At 45.4% G+C, this 14,560-nt stretch overlaps 1 protein-coding gene across 1 annotated transcript; it reads left to right on the top strand.

Moving 5' to 3' along the window:
• Nucleotides 1-779: 779 nt before the first annotated feature.
• epha2b (eph receptor A2 b) lies at nt 780-11,498 on the top strand (the record flags this gene model as incomplete). Its single annotated transcript, XM_071546589.1, has 14 exons — nt 780-935; nt 1,478-1,837; nt 2,055-2,185; nt 2,353-2,524; nt 2,692-2,791; nt 3,502-3,557; nt 3,662-3,787; nt 4,486-4,671; nt 4,777-4,838; nt 5,580-5,789; nt 6,002-6,151; nt 6,810-7,003; nt 7,809-7,964; nt 9,446-11,498. Coding segments are annotated over 14 exons (2,168 nt in total), but the record flags the coding sequence as incomplete, so codon positions are not given.
• Nucleotides 11,499-14,560: the final 3,062 nt, after the last annotated feature.

Raw genomic sequence — 14,560 nt, 5'->3', positions numbered from 1 at the left:
TTATGGCGCGCTCACTGGGAAATTTCACACCGTATTAAGTTCATATTTCACCAGCGCTACGCACAGCTGGATCCCCTACCTGCTTTTCTTTATTCCCTGTCGGACGTGTGAAATTGGACGTCATCTTATCTAAGCAGATACAGTTTCAAAAGTGCGCGGGGGTCTCGGGAAGAAAAAAAAATAAATTAAAAGACTATTGAAGTGAGCGCAAACGGGACGCTCGGGGTTCGGGCTCTCTCGCTTCACGGTCGTCTGATTTTTTGAAGCTTTCCTCCTGATTTTTGGTGCCTTTTGTTTTCTTTTGCATTGCAGCGTTGATGACTGACTTACTGTCGTGGAATGCGGGATGACTGGTTGTGTTTGTTGAGAGACAGTGAGAAAGAGCAGCAGAGGGGGGTGGGGGGGTGGTTGAAAAAGCGACGAGCAGGAGTGCCGGGGAGGCAGGGAGTCTGACTTTATTACTGGGCTGGGCTGAACTGTAGATGGAATGGACAATGTATTAATCAGTAGAGTCAACACTGCGCAGAGCCTTGCCTCTGTTTTCCTTCCCATATCTCAGCTCCTCGGCCTTGTCCAAATTTGACCTTTAGCCCCGACATAAGATGGCGTCCATTCAACCTTGCTGTCTCGCGAGCAAGGTGAAAAGTTCACAGCGTTTTCCACAGCGGCGTAATCTTTCCAAGAGACGTTCTCGCATGTTCTGGAGGAGCTGGCTATGGGACGTTGTCTGAAGTCAATATTGTCCTTTTCTCATTTCCCCACGCATTCTGTGTTTGCAGAATGTCAGCCTGGGTTCTTCAAAGCCTCGGCGTCCGGTGAGATGTGTGAGCCGTGTCCCGCCCACACCGAGAGGCTGGGCTCCGGGGCGTTGCTTTGTCCCTGTACGGACGGTTTCTACCGGGCCCCCAACGACCCCCCGACCGGACCCTGCTCAGGTGAGGAGCCCCGTCCGACATGAGAACTTTGCATTTAACTCTAGGGCTGAAACGAAAGATTATTTTCATTCAGCAAGTTCATAAACAAGAGACCACAATATACAATCATTTATACACATAAAGACAAGAAGAAAACAAGAGGTAGAAAAATTGAAAAACAATGGCTAGGCCACAATATAATAGATACTATATAATTCTGTCCATTAATTAATTAATGGACAGAATATTTTATTGATTAATCATAACTAAGCCTAACCCTAATGTCAAGAATAATGACAATAATAACATCACAAGTTACCAGAGCCCAAAGTGATAAAATTGCTTACTTAGACTGACCAGCAGCCAAAAAAATATTTTATAATGATATGAAACAGAGAAAAGCAAGCAAATCTTTGCATTTGTGAAACTGTAACTACCAAATGTGGCAATTGTAAATGACTGAAACTCTTAATCGATAATCAAAATTGTAATGCTCACTCACCCCCAGTATGCCTTGGTTCCTGTCTAACATCCCATATTTTTTCCTCGTCCATGCTCCTCAGGCTTGCCCTCTGCCCCTCGAGACCTGGTGGCCACCACCACCCAGCTGTCGGCGGGTAAACTGCTCCTCTCCTGGACTCCGCCCGAAGACACCGGCGGTCGCACCGACATCACCTACAGCGTCGAATGCCGCCGCTGCGAGGGCGCCGCGTGCCAGCCCTGCGGGGAGAAGATCCGCTACGAACCGGCCAGTGCCGGCCTGACCGACACCAAGGTCTCAGTGAGCGAGCTGGACGCCCACCTCAACTACACCTTCACCGTGGAAGCTCATAGCGGCGTGACGCAGTTCGCCGCCCAGGGAACGCCGCGGGCTGACAGGCCGCCTTCCACCAGCGCTCTGACGACCTCTTTGCACTACACAGGTGAGCGAGGCTGATAAGAGGCTCTATCTATGCTGCTGTAATGGCAGATGCTATCTGGGATGCCGTGACAGCTCTGTTAGTTGACTCATGCTACAGGAATGACATGAAATTTCAGATTTTGTCAGTGTTGAAGGCAGCCTGCGGTAGGTCTTGTGAAGTATTCCTTAGAAATGGCCAATCTCGGCAACAGCAAACACCTTCTGTTCCCTCTCCCCAGACCCTCCCAAGGTTACATCCATGCGTGTGGATGAGAGGACCTCCAACAGCCTATCCCTGTCCTGGGCTGTATCCCCCCGACCACGGGCCCAGCCCCGGCCCATCCGCTATGAACTTACCTACCGCAAGAAGGTACGACGCTCCAGTCTAGTGTCACATTTACTGACACGAACATGACATGAACTAACCCTAACCCTCTATCATCAACTGATACAACAAAATAGTGATTCAACTTCTATCAAGTTCATGAAAGCTTTTACATTTGCAGTTCTTAACATTGTCCTTCCTCTGTCCCGCAGGACGACAACCTGGACGTGACCATGTACACGGTGCTGATCCTGGAGAAGAGCTCGGTGCAGATCAACGACCTGGCCCCGGGCACCGCCTACCTGTTCAGGGTCCAGGCCCTCAGCAGCGAGGGCACCCCCGGAGGCTCCAGCATGGAGGACGAGTACGAGACCCTGCCTGAAGGTATGGAAGGAAACCGCCGTGGAAACAAAGACATTTTATGTTAGGTGTTGCAGAACTCCAGACAGTTTGTGGGGGGTTGTTCAAGTATGGGATTTCTGTAATGCGGGACAGTGATTCCAGCAGTGTGGGTGCATCTGTAATGTTTTTTTTTTACTCGTCTTTTCCAGCACACCTGACGCAAAACAACACAGCGGTCATCTTCGGCGCGGCAGTCGGAGGAGCGGCCATGTTGTTCATTGTGGTGGTGGTCCTGCTCGTACGCAAACGGTCAGCAACAAACCCTTTCTGCCCCTCCCCCCCACACCTCCCTCTATTTCTGTCCTGTTAATCAGTCGTAATACACCCTCCTTCACCGGCTTCCTCTCTCATTCTTACGCCTTTTCCTTTGTGGGGCCTCCAAATGGCCTCTGCATTCACTCTCTCCTCACCTCTCTCTTTCCCTCTTCCTTTAGCCAACTCTCGCTTTCTCTTTATCTGGATCTGTGTCCCAGCACTCACTAGGGAAGAATTAGTGTTGAATGCGCCTTGTCATTGCTCAATGGTTATATTCTAGGGAGCGTTGGGGCCTTTGAAGGGAAATGGGCCCGGAGTGGCATATTGTTGGTGATAAGAGGCGCTTGGCTCTTTCTGTACCAGACCGTAGGCACTTTGTAAAGGTGACCTGGGCTTGTACTGTAGCAGACTGTAGCCTGTCTGTCCGGCTCCCTCCCTGCTTGTCTGTCTTTCTGTCTTTAAACCGGCTTGGCAAACACAGTCTGTCGTCGGCCTTTATCAAAGGGCTGCGTCTATCTGAATGGAGGCAGTGCACCAATGTCTCGGTCCTTTTGAAAGTGCGAGTCTCAAAGCTTCTTGAAAAATCGTTACAACGGTTGCTATGTGCCATTGAGATTTAACCAGGCAAATGATATAGAGACAAAAGTACAATTGTCGTTTTGAAGTGGGATATTAATTTGCGGATGGTTTTGTCTTTCATTCAGGAGAAGAAACTCTCATACCAGACAAGGCCCAGAGGACGCCTACTTCTCCAGCTCAGGTAGACAAAAAGAAAAGGAGTCTTTCTCTGCTGCATAAGTGTTTCTCCTCATTATTTTATTTTATTTTTTAAATTTAATGTATGGCTATTCTTTTGTCTCCCAGAGCAACTGAAGCCTCTGAAGACCTACGTGGATCCACATACATACGAGGACCCCAACACGGCTGTCCTCAAGTTTGCCAGCGAAATCCACCCAAGCCACATAACCAAACAGAAAGTCATTGGAGCCGGTGAGTGAGGACACTGTTGAAACAATCTGCTCAGGAGCTTAACTTGGGAGATGCTGAAAGATTTTTCCAATCCCCCAAAGTCACTGTTTATATTGTGTGTTTTCTACATCTTAACAGTTTGATTGACAGTGGTTACTTTAGCGAGATTAGCATCTATGTGGCTGAGTTCTCACACAACAAGTTGAGACGGGTTTTCATGTGGCAACTCTTGGCTGGCTCCCGTGTGTTTTGGCTAAGAGACACTTCAGCTCAACAAGGAACTGTAGCAGAAAACGGCATATTTTGGAAGGATATCAGAGCACCTCGTACGGCCCTGCCCTGCTCCTCCATTGATAAGTTTATTGAAGCGTGACCACCTTTACCCTATGAACCAACAACCCTTTTTTCAACACACACCCCCTCCCCAGTTCCCACAACCGCGCTGCCCCCCCGCTCCTCATGTGACAGCTGATTCCCATGCTCCCACACCACAGGCCCTCCACCAATTATACAACATTGCCTCTCTCAACACCCAGCCCGAACACACCTCTGTGAAAGAGCCCGAGGCAAAACAGCCGGGGAGACTTCCTTGTTTACTTTCTCTCTGTTACACAGACAAAAACCCTTGGAGCTAGAAACCTGAGAAGACCTATCAAAAGCACATTCATCTGATATCTGCTTTCTAAATCAATTGTCCTGTGGATGTTGTTGCCCTGCAGGGGAGTTCGGCGAGGTGTACCGTGGTATTTTGAAGGCTCCGGGAAGGAAGGAGGTGGCGGTGGCCATCAAGACGCTGAAGCCGGGCTACTCCGAGAAGCAGAGGCAGGACTTCCTCAGCGAGGCCTCTATCATGGGCCAGTTCTCCCACCAGAACATCATTCGCCTGGAGGGGGTGGTCACCAAATGTAAGGCCCTCTGCTAGCTTCCCCCGTTGTCATCGTGTCTCGTTGGTGTTGTGCCTGTTCGGGCAGCGGGTGACGCATATCTTGTTCTTTTTCTTGTGTATATAGTCAAACATGCCATGATTGTGACTGAATACATGGAGAATGGAGCACTGGACAAGTACCTTAGGGTAAGTTCATTACACACCATTCGTTTTCACAGTAATTACTTTGTATTAGTACTATTGCCACAGTGACTGCAAGCTGTACCTTTTGGACATATGTATATTAGGGTTCAACTGATGTGGGTTTTTCAAGGCTGATGCCAATACTGAAGTTGCCAAAAATCATTATTTTGTGCCAATATTCAATGTCTGGAAACTTGACTCTGGAAAAACTTAATGTCAAAAGTTTGTAAAACAGTCAGTGTTTCTTCCAGAGCCACTGAAATAGCCTTTAGACCATGGGGCACTGCAACTATAAATTAATTTAGGTATAGCAGCTCTTTAAGGCAGAATGACCCATCACACCTGTTCAATGGCAGTTAATAATTTACCAAAAGCATCATTAAACAATTAAATGATGCAAACATGCAAAGAAAATAAAGTTTCATTGCAGGTTTTATAGGTTGGTTTTATATAGCTGTGGTCAGGGAGGAACCTCCATCATATCAGAGGTGAACCACAGGCCTGGCCAGTATCCATTATTTAATAAAAGGCCAACATTTGCCTGATATATTGGCAAACCCATATAATTGGTCTAGCCCTAATTTCTATACATTTCATTTTGTATTGTCCTCCCATGTCCGTATTTCATTTTGGTATTCTCTCACTTTAACAGGGCACGCTTATAAAAGAGCTTGGCCACATTGTGCTATCCCTGTATGAATACAGATTTTGAATTGAACACCTTATTCGTCTTCCCCCCCTCAGGACCACGATGGTGAGATGTCTTCCTTCCAGCTGGTGGGCATGCTGCGCGGCATCGCTGCAGGCATGAAGTACCTCTCTGACATGAGCTACGTTCACCGTGACCTGGCTGCCCGCAACATCCTGGTCAATAACAACCTGGAGTGCAAAGTGTCTGACTTCGGCCTGTCCCGAGTGCTGGAGGACGACCCTGAGGGGACGTACACCACCAGCGTGAGTAGAAATTAGACTTATTTTATGGATATGTTAGCTTTAGGCTCAAAGATTAACTTCACAATAGCTAGTATGGTTTGGTAGCGTGCTGGATTTACCCATATATAATGGGTAAGATGAATACAATTATTGTTACTCACATGGCAATGTTGAAACGTTGGCACATTCTTTTTTTTTGTTCTAACTTGAATAATTTCCCATAATTTTAACAGGGCGGTAAGATTCCTATTCGCTGGACGGCTCCAGAGGCTATCGCATACAGGAAGTTCACCTCGGCTAGCGACGTGTGGAGCTTTGGCATCGTCATGTGGGAGGTCATGGCCTTTGGAGAAAGGCCTTATTGGGACATGAGTAACCATGAGGTAAACCTCAGCACTAATAGTAACTTTATTTATAGCACTTTTGCCATCAGAACTGTGCAGCTAATTTTAGCCAACCCATCAACGTGCTAGCTAGCGTACCAAAATCTGTTTGAGTGCAATGCCACAGTAGTCAAGTAGTCAACACTGACGGCACAGTGGTAGTGCAGTGATGAGTGCAATAACAGTACAACAGTCCAACAACTGTACAATAACTACAGTGTCTTGTGGTTAAAGGTTTGCCCAAAAATTCTCCATTGACTCTCACTTCAATACATCAAACCAGTCTGATGTCTCCAAGTGTGTAGCGTGTGTAGACTATTATGTTCCCTATGATAACTTTAACTGTATTGCTTTACCACTGAGTCCCCATTCATTGTCCCCCACATTGTATGATAACTTTAACTGTATGACCTGCTTTACCATTGAGTCCCCATTCATTGTCAATGCCGCCCCCTGGTGGCACAAAGTCAACGTTACAGTGTGACTAACTAACTAACGAATGAACGAACTAACGGATGGAGACTGATCCATAGTCCCCCCTTTGGTGGGGGACCACTTAAGTTGAAAGACAGTTTAGAAACTCATATTTAGTGCTAACATTGTTTGTAAGAAACCTAGAAGTGTGGATCCGAATAGTTACCTGACAAACTAATTCCAGGTTATGAAGGCGATCAACGAGGCGTTCAGGCTGCCGGCGCCCATGGACTGTCCCTCAGCGGTTTACCAGCTGATGCTGCAGTGCTGGCTCCAGGATCGCTCCAAGAGGCCGCGCTTCCCCGATATCGTCAGCCTGCTGGACAAGCTGCTGCGAAGCCCAGACTCCCTGAAGACCATCGCCGACTTTGACCCACGGTAAGATCTTATTTACACACCAGAGTAAGGGCTAGTGAAAGCCATTTTTTTCCGACTAGCTACAGCTAGCTCTAACACTTCGCTAAAACTCCCACAATACAGCCAATATACTCCATACTGACTCTTCATGATCAGACTAACTACTACCACTGTTACTTTCTCCATTTCCATTCTGGTTGATGTTCTCAACTGTTAGCTGCCTACGCCTCTTCTTCATTGTAATTAGTTGACTCACAATAAGCAGTATATGTGGTCTCCTCTAAGAAGTTTGACTTTTTTCGACTGTAGAAAACGCTCTGTACTGCCTAAAAAGACACCAGGCGCAGTGCTTTTTCCATAGCGGCCACTTCTAGCCTTTTCCGGCAACTCCCTGGCTTTAATGTAAAACAAGGCGCTGGTAGTTTTTGGAAAAAAGTGAAATAGTGCGAAGACAGCTTAATTACAGCACAAAAAGGCCGTACTGTATCTGACACCTTAAGTGCTGTCATAGCCAAGGCAAGTGTAGGCCTAGCTAATGAAAAAAGTATGTCTGTACTTCTAGTCGGAGAACAGCAAAGCACCATTTTGTGTGCGGTTGTGTGCATGTATACATATTTTCGTCTTTGTGTGAGAGCATTAACACAAGAAACGGTGAGAAGGGACAAAGGCCTGTCGCGTTCATATCTTAATCGGCTCTCGCCCTAACTGCACCAACTGGTTTTTATCACAGGGCTTCCTGCACAGTAATTACAGTCCTCTGCCTGCGCCTTTGTTGTGGGGAAGCCTGTTGATGATTATCATTTGGATCTACTTCTCTTTCTTCCAGCGTATCCATCCGCCTGCCCAGCACCAGCGGTTCAGACGGTTCCCCCTTCAGGTCGGTGTCCGAATGGCTGGAGTCCATCAAGATGAGCCAGTACAGCGAGAACTTCACCTGCGCCGGGGTCGTCACCATGGACCAGGTCCTGCAGATGAAGAATGAGTAAGTGGGATTTCGTGTGAAGTTTTGTAATGTCACATCATAAAATGGTTTATTTTATTGGGTATTTGCTAAGTATGGTGTTGGCAGAGAGCAGGAAAACAGATGTTGTCAAATAAGGCTTTAATTCAGAGCCAGCATGTTACAGTAAGGATTTTTTTTCTTCCGACTTCAAGTCTGTTTTTGAGTATCCCGAAGTATGTTTTGTCTTTATTTTCCCCAAAATGCGTTTTAACAGCCAGCAGAATAGTTTGCGCACAATATAATCTCCAACCTCAGTTACAACTTGAGAAATGGCTGAGATGGAAAAAATAATGGAGAGAAGGAGAAGGAGTTGGGCTCATTTGTGGTAGGCTAGCGGCAGTGGCTTGTGGTCTCTCCATTCCTTATTCTTCCTCCCTCTTTCTCTCTCATTCTTTCTCTCATCCCTCCCTTCACCCACACACTAGCTGCCCTGGGCAGCACTTTTGCTATAGCCCTGAAACCACCGGTTTTGCCTGTTTAGGGCAAAGGCCTTTGTGGCTTCTCCAACATTAAAGGAGGGGAGGAAGAAGAAAGAATAGCCTGTGGACCTGGAGGAACTTGAGGAGATTAAGGAACTGAAATAGATGGACGAGACTTGAAAGTTGGCACAGGCTGTGTACTTCTAGAAAGATTGAAGAGGTGTGCTCAAAGTGGCCAAATGTTACACCCAACTTATCACAGTGCAGTTTAAAGCAATTATTGGACCAACTGGATCTTCTTAAATCTCAAATCGCACCAAAGGGGTCATTTACTGAAACAGTCTAAAGTTCTGGAAAAGAAATGGTTAGTGATGCACATATAAGGTTGTTTTGTAGCAATAACGAGGGCCAGAAGTTTTCCCTAACCGCATGCCCCACCAAAAGGAAACCCCCCTTCCTTCTTCCATGGTATATGTATCACAGTTGGTCTTCGTTGTGACTCTGGAAGATGAGTAGATTGTGAAGCAGACGACAACCCCTTTTGAAGTATTTGTCATATCCAATGGTGTGATTTCACGGCCTCGCGTTTCCATCTCAAGTCATCTGGTAGCACTCTTGGAAAACCAGCAGCTATTTACGACCTACCCTCTGCTTGCCAGACAAGTGATTCATGGTCGACAGGGAGAATCCTCGTTAAGTAATTAAGGCTCTAATTAAGGCTTTGACTTTGGACTGGCGTGTTGCACGCCTTTTGCAGGTCTGCGTCACGTGCGTCTGAAGAGTGAAACCCCCATTATTACCCTTTAATGTTCAGGATAAATTGGAACCCTGGCAGATTACAAACTTGGAACACACCCCACCTAGTTCAGTGATGGGGCCAGACATGAGTTGGCTATAGGCTGGTAATTCATCACGTTGCATCAGTCAGTGATTACTTCAAGGGAAGAGAGGAAGGAAGGAAGCATGAAAAGTGCTGGAACGAGGCCAAAGTATGAATCCATCCGTGGCTTTCCTCACACCGTCTCCTCTCTTCTTTTACAGGGATATCAAGAACATCGGCGTGAGGCTGCCCGGCCATTTGAAAAGAATCGCCTACAGCATCTTGGGTTTGAAAGACCAGACCAGCACCCTGAGCGTGTTCGCAGTGTGATCCTGGTGACAAAAAGGGAATTTTAATCGGGCACTGAAGCAGGCAGCGCTCAGGCTGAACTTTGAACTCTGAAGCTGAGCTGGAGTGGAGCTGCGGGGACGGCTTTGGATTGGCAGAACCAAACTTAAACGCGCCAAACCCTCGGGGGCCGACTGCAACAGACTGACTTACTGTACATTTTTATTTCTCCGAGATTTGTAACAAATTTCTTCATCTTATCCAAATGGGAATGGAGCAAATATACAGCAATAGATGTATCAAGTAGACTGTGTATATTTAGATATCTATTTTTATTATCCATGTCTTCTGTACAGATACAATTCATTGCTTTTTTTTTTTTTTCCTCTTGCATTCCTGCTTCATAAAACTCAAGAATCAAGCCACATGTTATGGCTTAAACTTTGCTCCTTACGAAACTGCACCCTGACGTTGTAGCATCCAGTATCAAACAAATAATAAGGAAAGCGCAGTAAGTGTGATTGTATGGGAGCGGTGGACTCCGGCCTCGGCTGAGTTTGTGGTTGGTGCTGATGTCATGGCATCTCCCTTTAAATCCCTTTAATTCTCCCTTTGGTCCATTTCCTGTTAGACCATTGAGGATGAACCATAGAGTGGGCTAAAATGAGCTTGAGCTGGCCAAAAGTTAAAGAGACGTTGCTTGGGTGTATGAATACAGTCGGACCTGTATTGAGCTGGTGGGTTGTTGTTACTGGCTACTGTTATGCTTGCTACTGGCTCCGTTCAGAAATTAAGCTATAATCATATAATTGATGTTATATGAAAAAAAAGAGAGGGCATATATGAGGTACTCTTCATGTACAGTTTCTGCACACACTTTTTTTTTTTTTTTTTTTGGGCGATGACCAAAAGCATTGGAATCAAGAACGCCACTTATAAATGTAGCACTTGGATCGAGAATCTTGAGTCGTCTCAGATTTAGAAGAAAGCGGCGATCTCCTCGATCGTATTTTTTTAATTGAAAGAAAGACATTGAATCTGAATGGGGAAAAAAACCTTGCGAGTGAGAAATAGTGTTGGAATTAAATGAGTATGGATTCCATTTTGTAATACATGGACTTGCCAGTTGTAGCAAGTCAGTAATGAAGAGTGAGAGGGGTGAAGTTTGCCAAAATGCAAATGCCAAAAAAAAAAAAAGATTTAACGATGATGACTCTTGTTGTGGTTGTGATGATTTCATATTTGAGTAAATTATAGTTTGGTTTGCAATTTCAATGTCTCATCTAGTTTTGTTTTGTAGTATCTAGATATTCTTTGAATTGGTTTATCCATATCTCTATGGGTTTGAGTAACATTGTGATGGGATGAAACTACATGCTGCTCGTTCCATGTATTCAATTACATTTAAAGTGCCTGGCTATGGAACGGCAGCAGGAGCTTGTTTCTGGTTGTTAGCTCTCCAATGTAGTGAGAAGTGTGTAGTGGACGGTTTCCCCAATGCTCTTAATTGATGACTGCAAATCATTTTGTTACTGATGTACACCTTCCTTTACTTGAATTTTTTGCTGTAATTATTTTTCAAATGTATCAATGATTTTTATGTAGGTTGACCCATCTTTGGAAAAGGGATTTTTGTTTTGTTATTACTCTGGTTTACTGGCTGAAATTACATTTATGTTTTTAAACCTCTTGTATGATTTGACCATTTACCACATACCAAACATATATTTTTTTTTATTTCCCATCACTGTGTTCAATTTGGGTAACTTTCCTCCAAAGGATGTCTCCTACTTTTTGCTGCCTTTCCAGACATTTTGAGAGTCCCTTCATCAAAAAGCAAACCCCTTCCTTTTTGCCTATTGTTTTATACTGTATTTAATAGTCTATTTATTTTTTACTTTTATTTATTTGTCAAAATAAAACACTGAGCTGGGATTTATAATTGAAGGTTGTTCTCTCAGTCAATAAAAAAACAAACACCCTCTATATCCTCTGTTCCTCTATTTGTTCATGAATTATTCAAGAATTAGCTTTCCTTCATTACGTTTGTGGAGTAATAAAGCCTGAAATTGAATTCTGGCATAGCCTGACTGACAGACAACAAAACGGAGGAATGCTTTATTTTTTTGTGGAAGTGGTCTTTTTTTAAACACACTGCACCAGGATGTTTATACTTCAACCTGGATATCCTTTTAATGCTGCTGGTTAGATTTATTCCCATAGTTGGAGCCACCAACAAACACTGGAGAGGAGCTTCTTTACCTGCAGGGTTACATTAATTTTAAAGTATCTTAATGTTGGTTTACACATACACACATAAACATTGCTCTGTCAACAACTACTGAAGTTTTATGAGACTATTTATATTCCCTAATCAAATCAACAAGATATTAAACTGCGGGATAAAAGTAAACTTAAAAATTGAGATTTTGGCCCTGATGTTTGTGTTTGTTAAACAGAGAACACATTGTGATTGGCCATTTGATTGCTTTCGCCTTGGGAAGTGACCCCACCGCATGACACCGCAAATTCTCCCATGAACTGTTGGACTTTTAGGGGGAGGTTTGAGGGGGTGGTGGTGGTGGTGGTGGGGGGTTAAAATGTTACTGTTAAATGTTGCGTAATGCAGCGGATAATTCCCTTCTTTCATGTAGCTGCGAGCAAAGTTGCATCAGTGTGTGTGTTGGAGATTGCAGGCTCATACCCGGTCAAGGTCAGCAAGTAGATGCCAGTGATTCTCAACCTTTTTCATATCAAGGACCCTCATTTAGCCCACATTAGAGCCATGGATCCTATGTGATGAGATTTTGTCTCTTGGGACCCAAATCTGAGAATATTTTTATTGTTAGATATGATTTTGTCCAGAATTCCATGACTACCTGTATTGTAGGTAGAGAGATAACAGTGAAACTACGACCAAAACAGTCATTCTTCTACATTCTCTAATTGTGTTAACTTCTTGTAAATTAAATAATGCTGAAGTTTAACAATTCCTCAATTTGCTGGGGACCCCTTGGAATCTCCTCAAGGAACCCCTGGTGGTCCCCCGGACCCCACGTTGAGAACCGCTGCTCTCGAGCGGCAAGCCCAGACCTGCCCGGCACATGTTCATGTTGGCGTTTTACCTTGACCAAAAAACCCTCCTGCCTAATCTCCGACTCTGACCTTGCAGTGGCAGCGAAGTGTCCCTGGCGCCTTCCATTTTGAAAATTATCAGCTCCGGCTGATTGATGCCTGTGACAAAGCCTTTAATGCATTCCACAGATAAGAGGAGCCACACTAGAAAGGAGGAATGTCAATATTTAGGTATTGAATTAATCTGTGGGTCAACACCAGGAGCTCGGAAAAGCCCAAGGTAGACGGGAGCATGGGAACTTGGGACCTGCCAGTAAGTCAGGTTATGAGTCTTTGTCCTTGACTTCCAGCCGCCTGTGTGTTCCACTTGCCTCTGTTAAACCAATAGTATGCCTCGAAATAGTCCCCCGGCTTTGTGTGGGGACTGAAAAAAAAAAAACCCAGAAAGTCTTCCACCATTTTCCATCCCATCCCATCCCGTCTGTGGTCGCCTTTTTTTTTTTTTCTCTCTCTCTCTTCCATTCATGAGGGGAAAAAATAAGAGCAGAGCCACGCCATTTATTTGCTGATTGCACTGTACGTGTCCCCGTGTTTAGATACTCGACGTAAATCCACGCCCGAGCGCATCCAAAACCAGCTGCTGGCCCCGGGGCCGTATATCACGCTTGTCGACTGTAAATGCGATTGTCTCCGCGGATGAATGCGTGGAAGTTTGCGTCTGTCATTAGGGACTGTAAATGAGAGGGATAGAGAGAGAGAGAGAAGGGGGGAAGAAAGAGGGGGGTAGTCGGAGAGATTTGAGCCATCCCGGGGCTTTGCTCTCGCAGGCCACAATAGCATGTGTGGTGATTGTGTTGAAGGCTTGGCGTCCCGGGGCCCTGGGCCTGCCAGTCCAAGCCTCTCCCCCTGTGGATTGTAGCGCGTGGGGGGGGGGGGGGGGGGGGGGAACGCGGCTTTCGCTTTCAGAGCTTTTTTTTTTTTTCTTCCTCTCTTTATTTCCTCCTTCTTGTGGCTTGTTAGATGTCTCTGTTCTCAGGGGTGAACGTCCGTCTAAAAGGAGAGGGAGAAAGGAAAACATTACCATGGCACTGTTCATGTATGACCTCTCCCTATACCGCTCCTTTTTGGTTTTCTTTCTTTCTCTTTTTTTTTTTTTTTTTTTGTTCTCCGGGCAGCTCTCTCTGTTTCATACGCGGATTAAAAAAAAAAAACGGCAACGCGGAGGAATTTACATCCATGCTAATTTTAGCCATGGGTTCCTGACCAGAAAACACATCCTCCAATTTCTGTCTATATTGGTCCTCCCTGCGTCTCTCCGCTGCTCTTTCTCTCACCAACACTCTTCAGGGCTTTTGCAGATGATTCTGCTCCTAAGTCTCCCCGAGCCCCTCAATTTTCCCATTTTCCCCGCATTCTTTACCAAAAGATTTGATATATTGCTGATCCAAGATTACACGGCGAAGGCTGCCAAGCTCTTCTCCAGGTTTAATCCGTGTGAAAACAAACTAAGCTGCTGGAACGAAATTCTTTAATTTGAATGAACTTCTTTTTTTTTAATAAGGAACAAATAATCATTGCCAGGATCTGACGTTTCCTAACCTGTCCTGGGCCTGTTTGGTGTCAGGACAGAGGCGACAGGGAACGGAGGAACGGAGCGTGCAGCAGAAACACAAGCCTCTGTTGACATAAGCCTCGTCGCTCCGCAGACTCTTTGTATATTTTGAGACGTCGGCCTAATTCGCTCCATATTCCTGCTAATGACGTCGCTGATGTCACTCAGCGGGAGAAATCCGAACAAATCCTCTTTTACAAAAGCCCGCGAGCGTCTCGGCACCGTAAGCTCTAAAAGGGCCTTTGCTCGCCGCGAAGGAGTCAAGAGTTCTCAAGACGTTCTCAAGAAGGTGCTAGGAAGACGTTTACGTTTCTGCTGAGTAGTGAGGGCACAAAATACACATGGAGACCTTTGGCCTTTT

Source organism: Centroberyx affinis, unplaced genomic scaffold (assembly GCF_046629955.1).
Source record: "Centroberyx affinis isolate AG114_WGS23_722 - 3 ecotype Tasmania unplaced genomic scaffold, CSIRO-AGI_Caff_v1 ptg005345l_1, whole genome shotgun sequence".
NCBI classification, from domain to species: domain Eukaryota; kingdom Metazoa; phylum Chordata; class Actinopteri; order Beryciformes; family Berycidae; genus Centroberyx; species Centroberyx affinis.
Note: the sequence above shows the minus strand (reverse complement) of the source record. Positions and strands in the feature narration are given on the sequence as shown.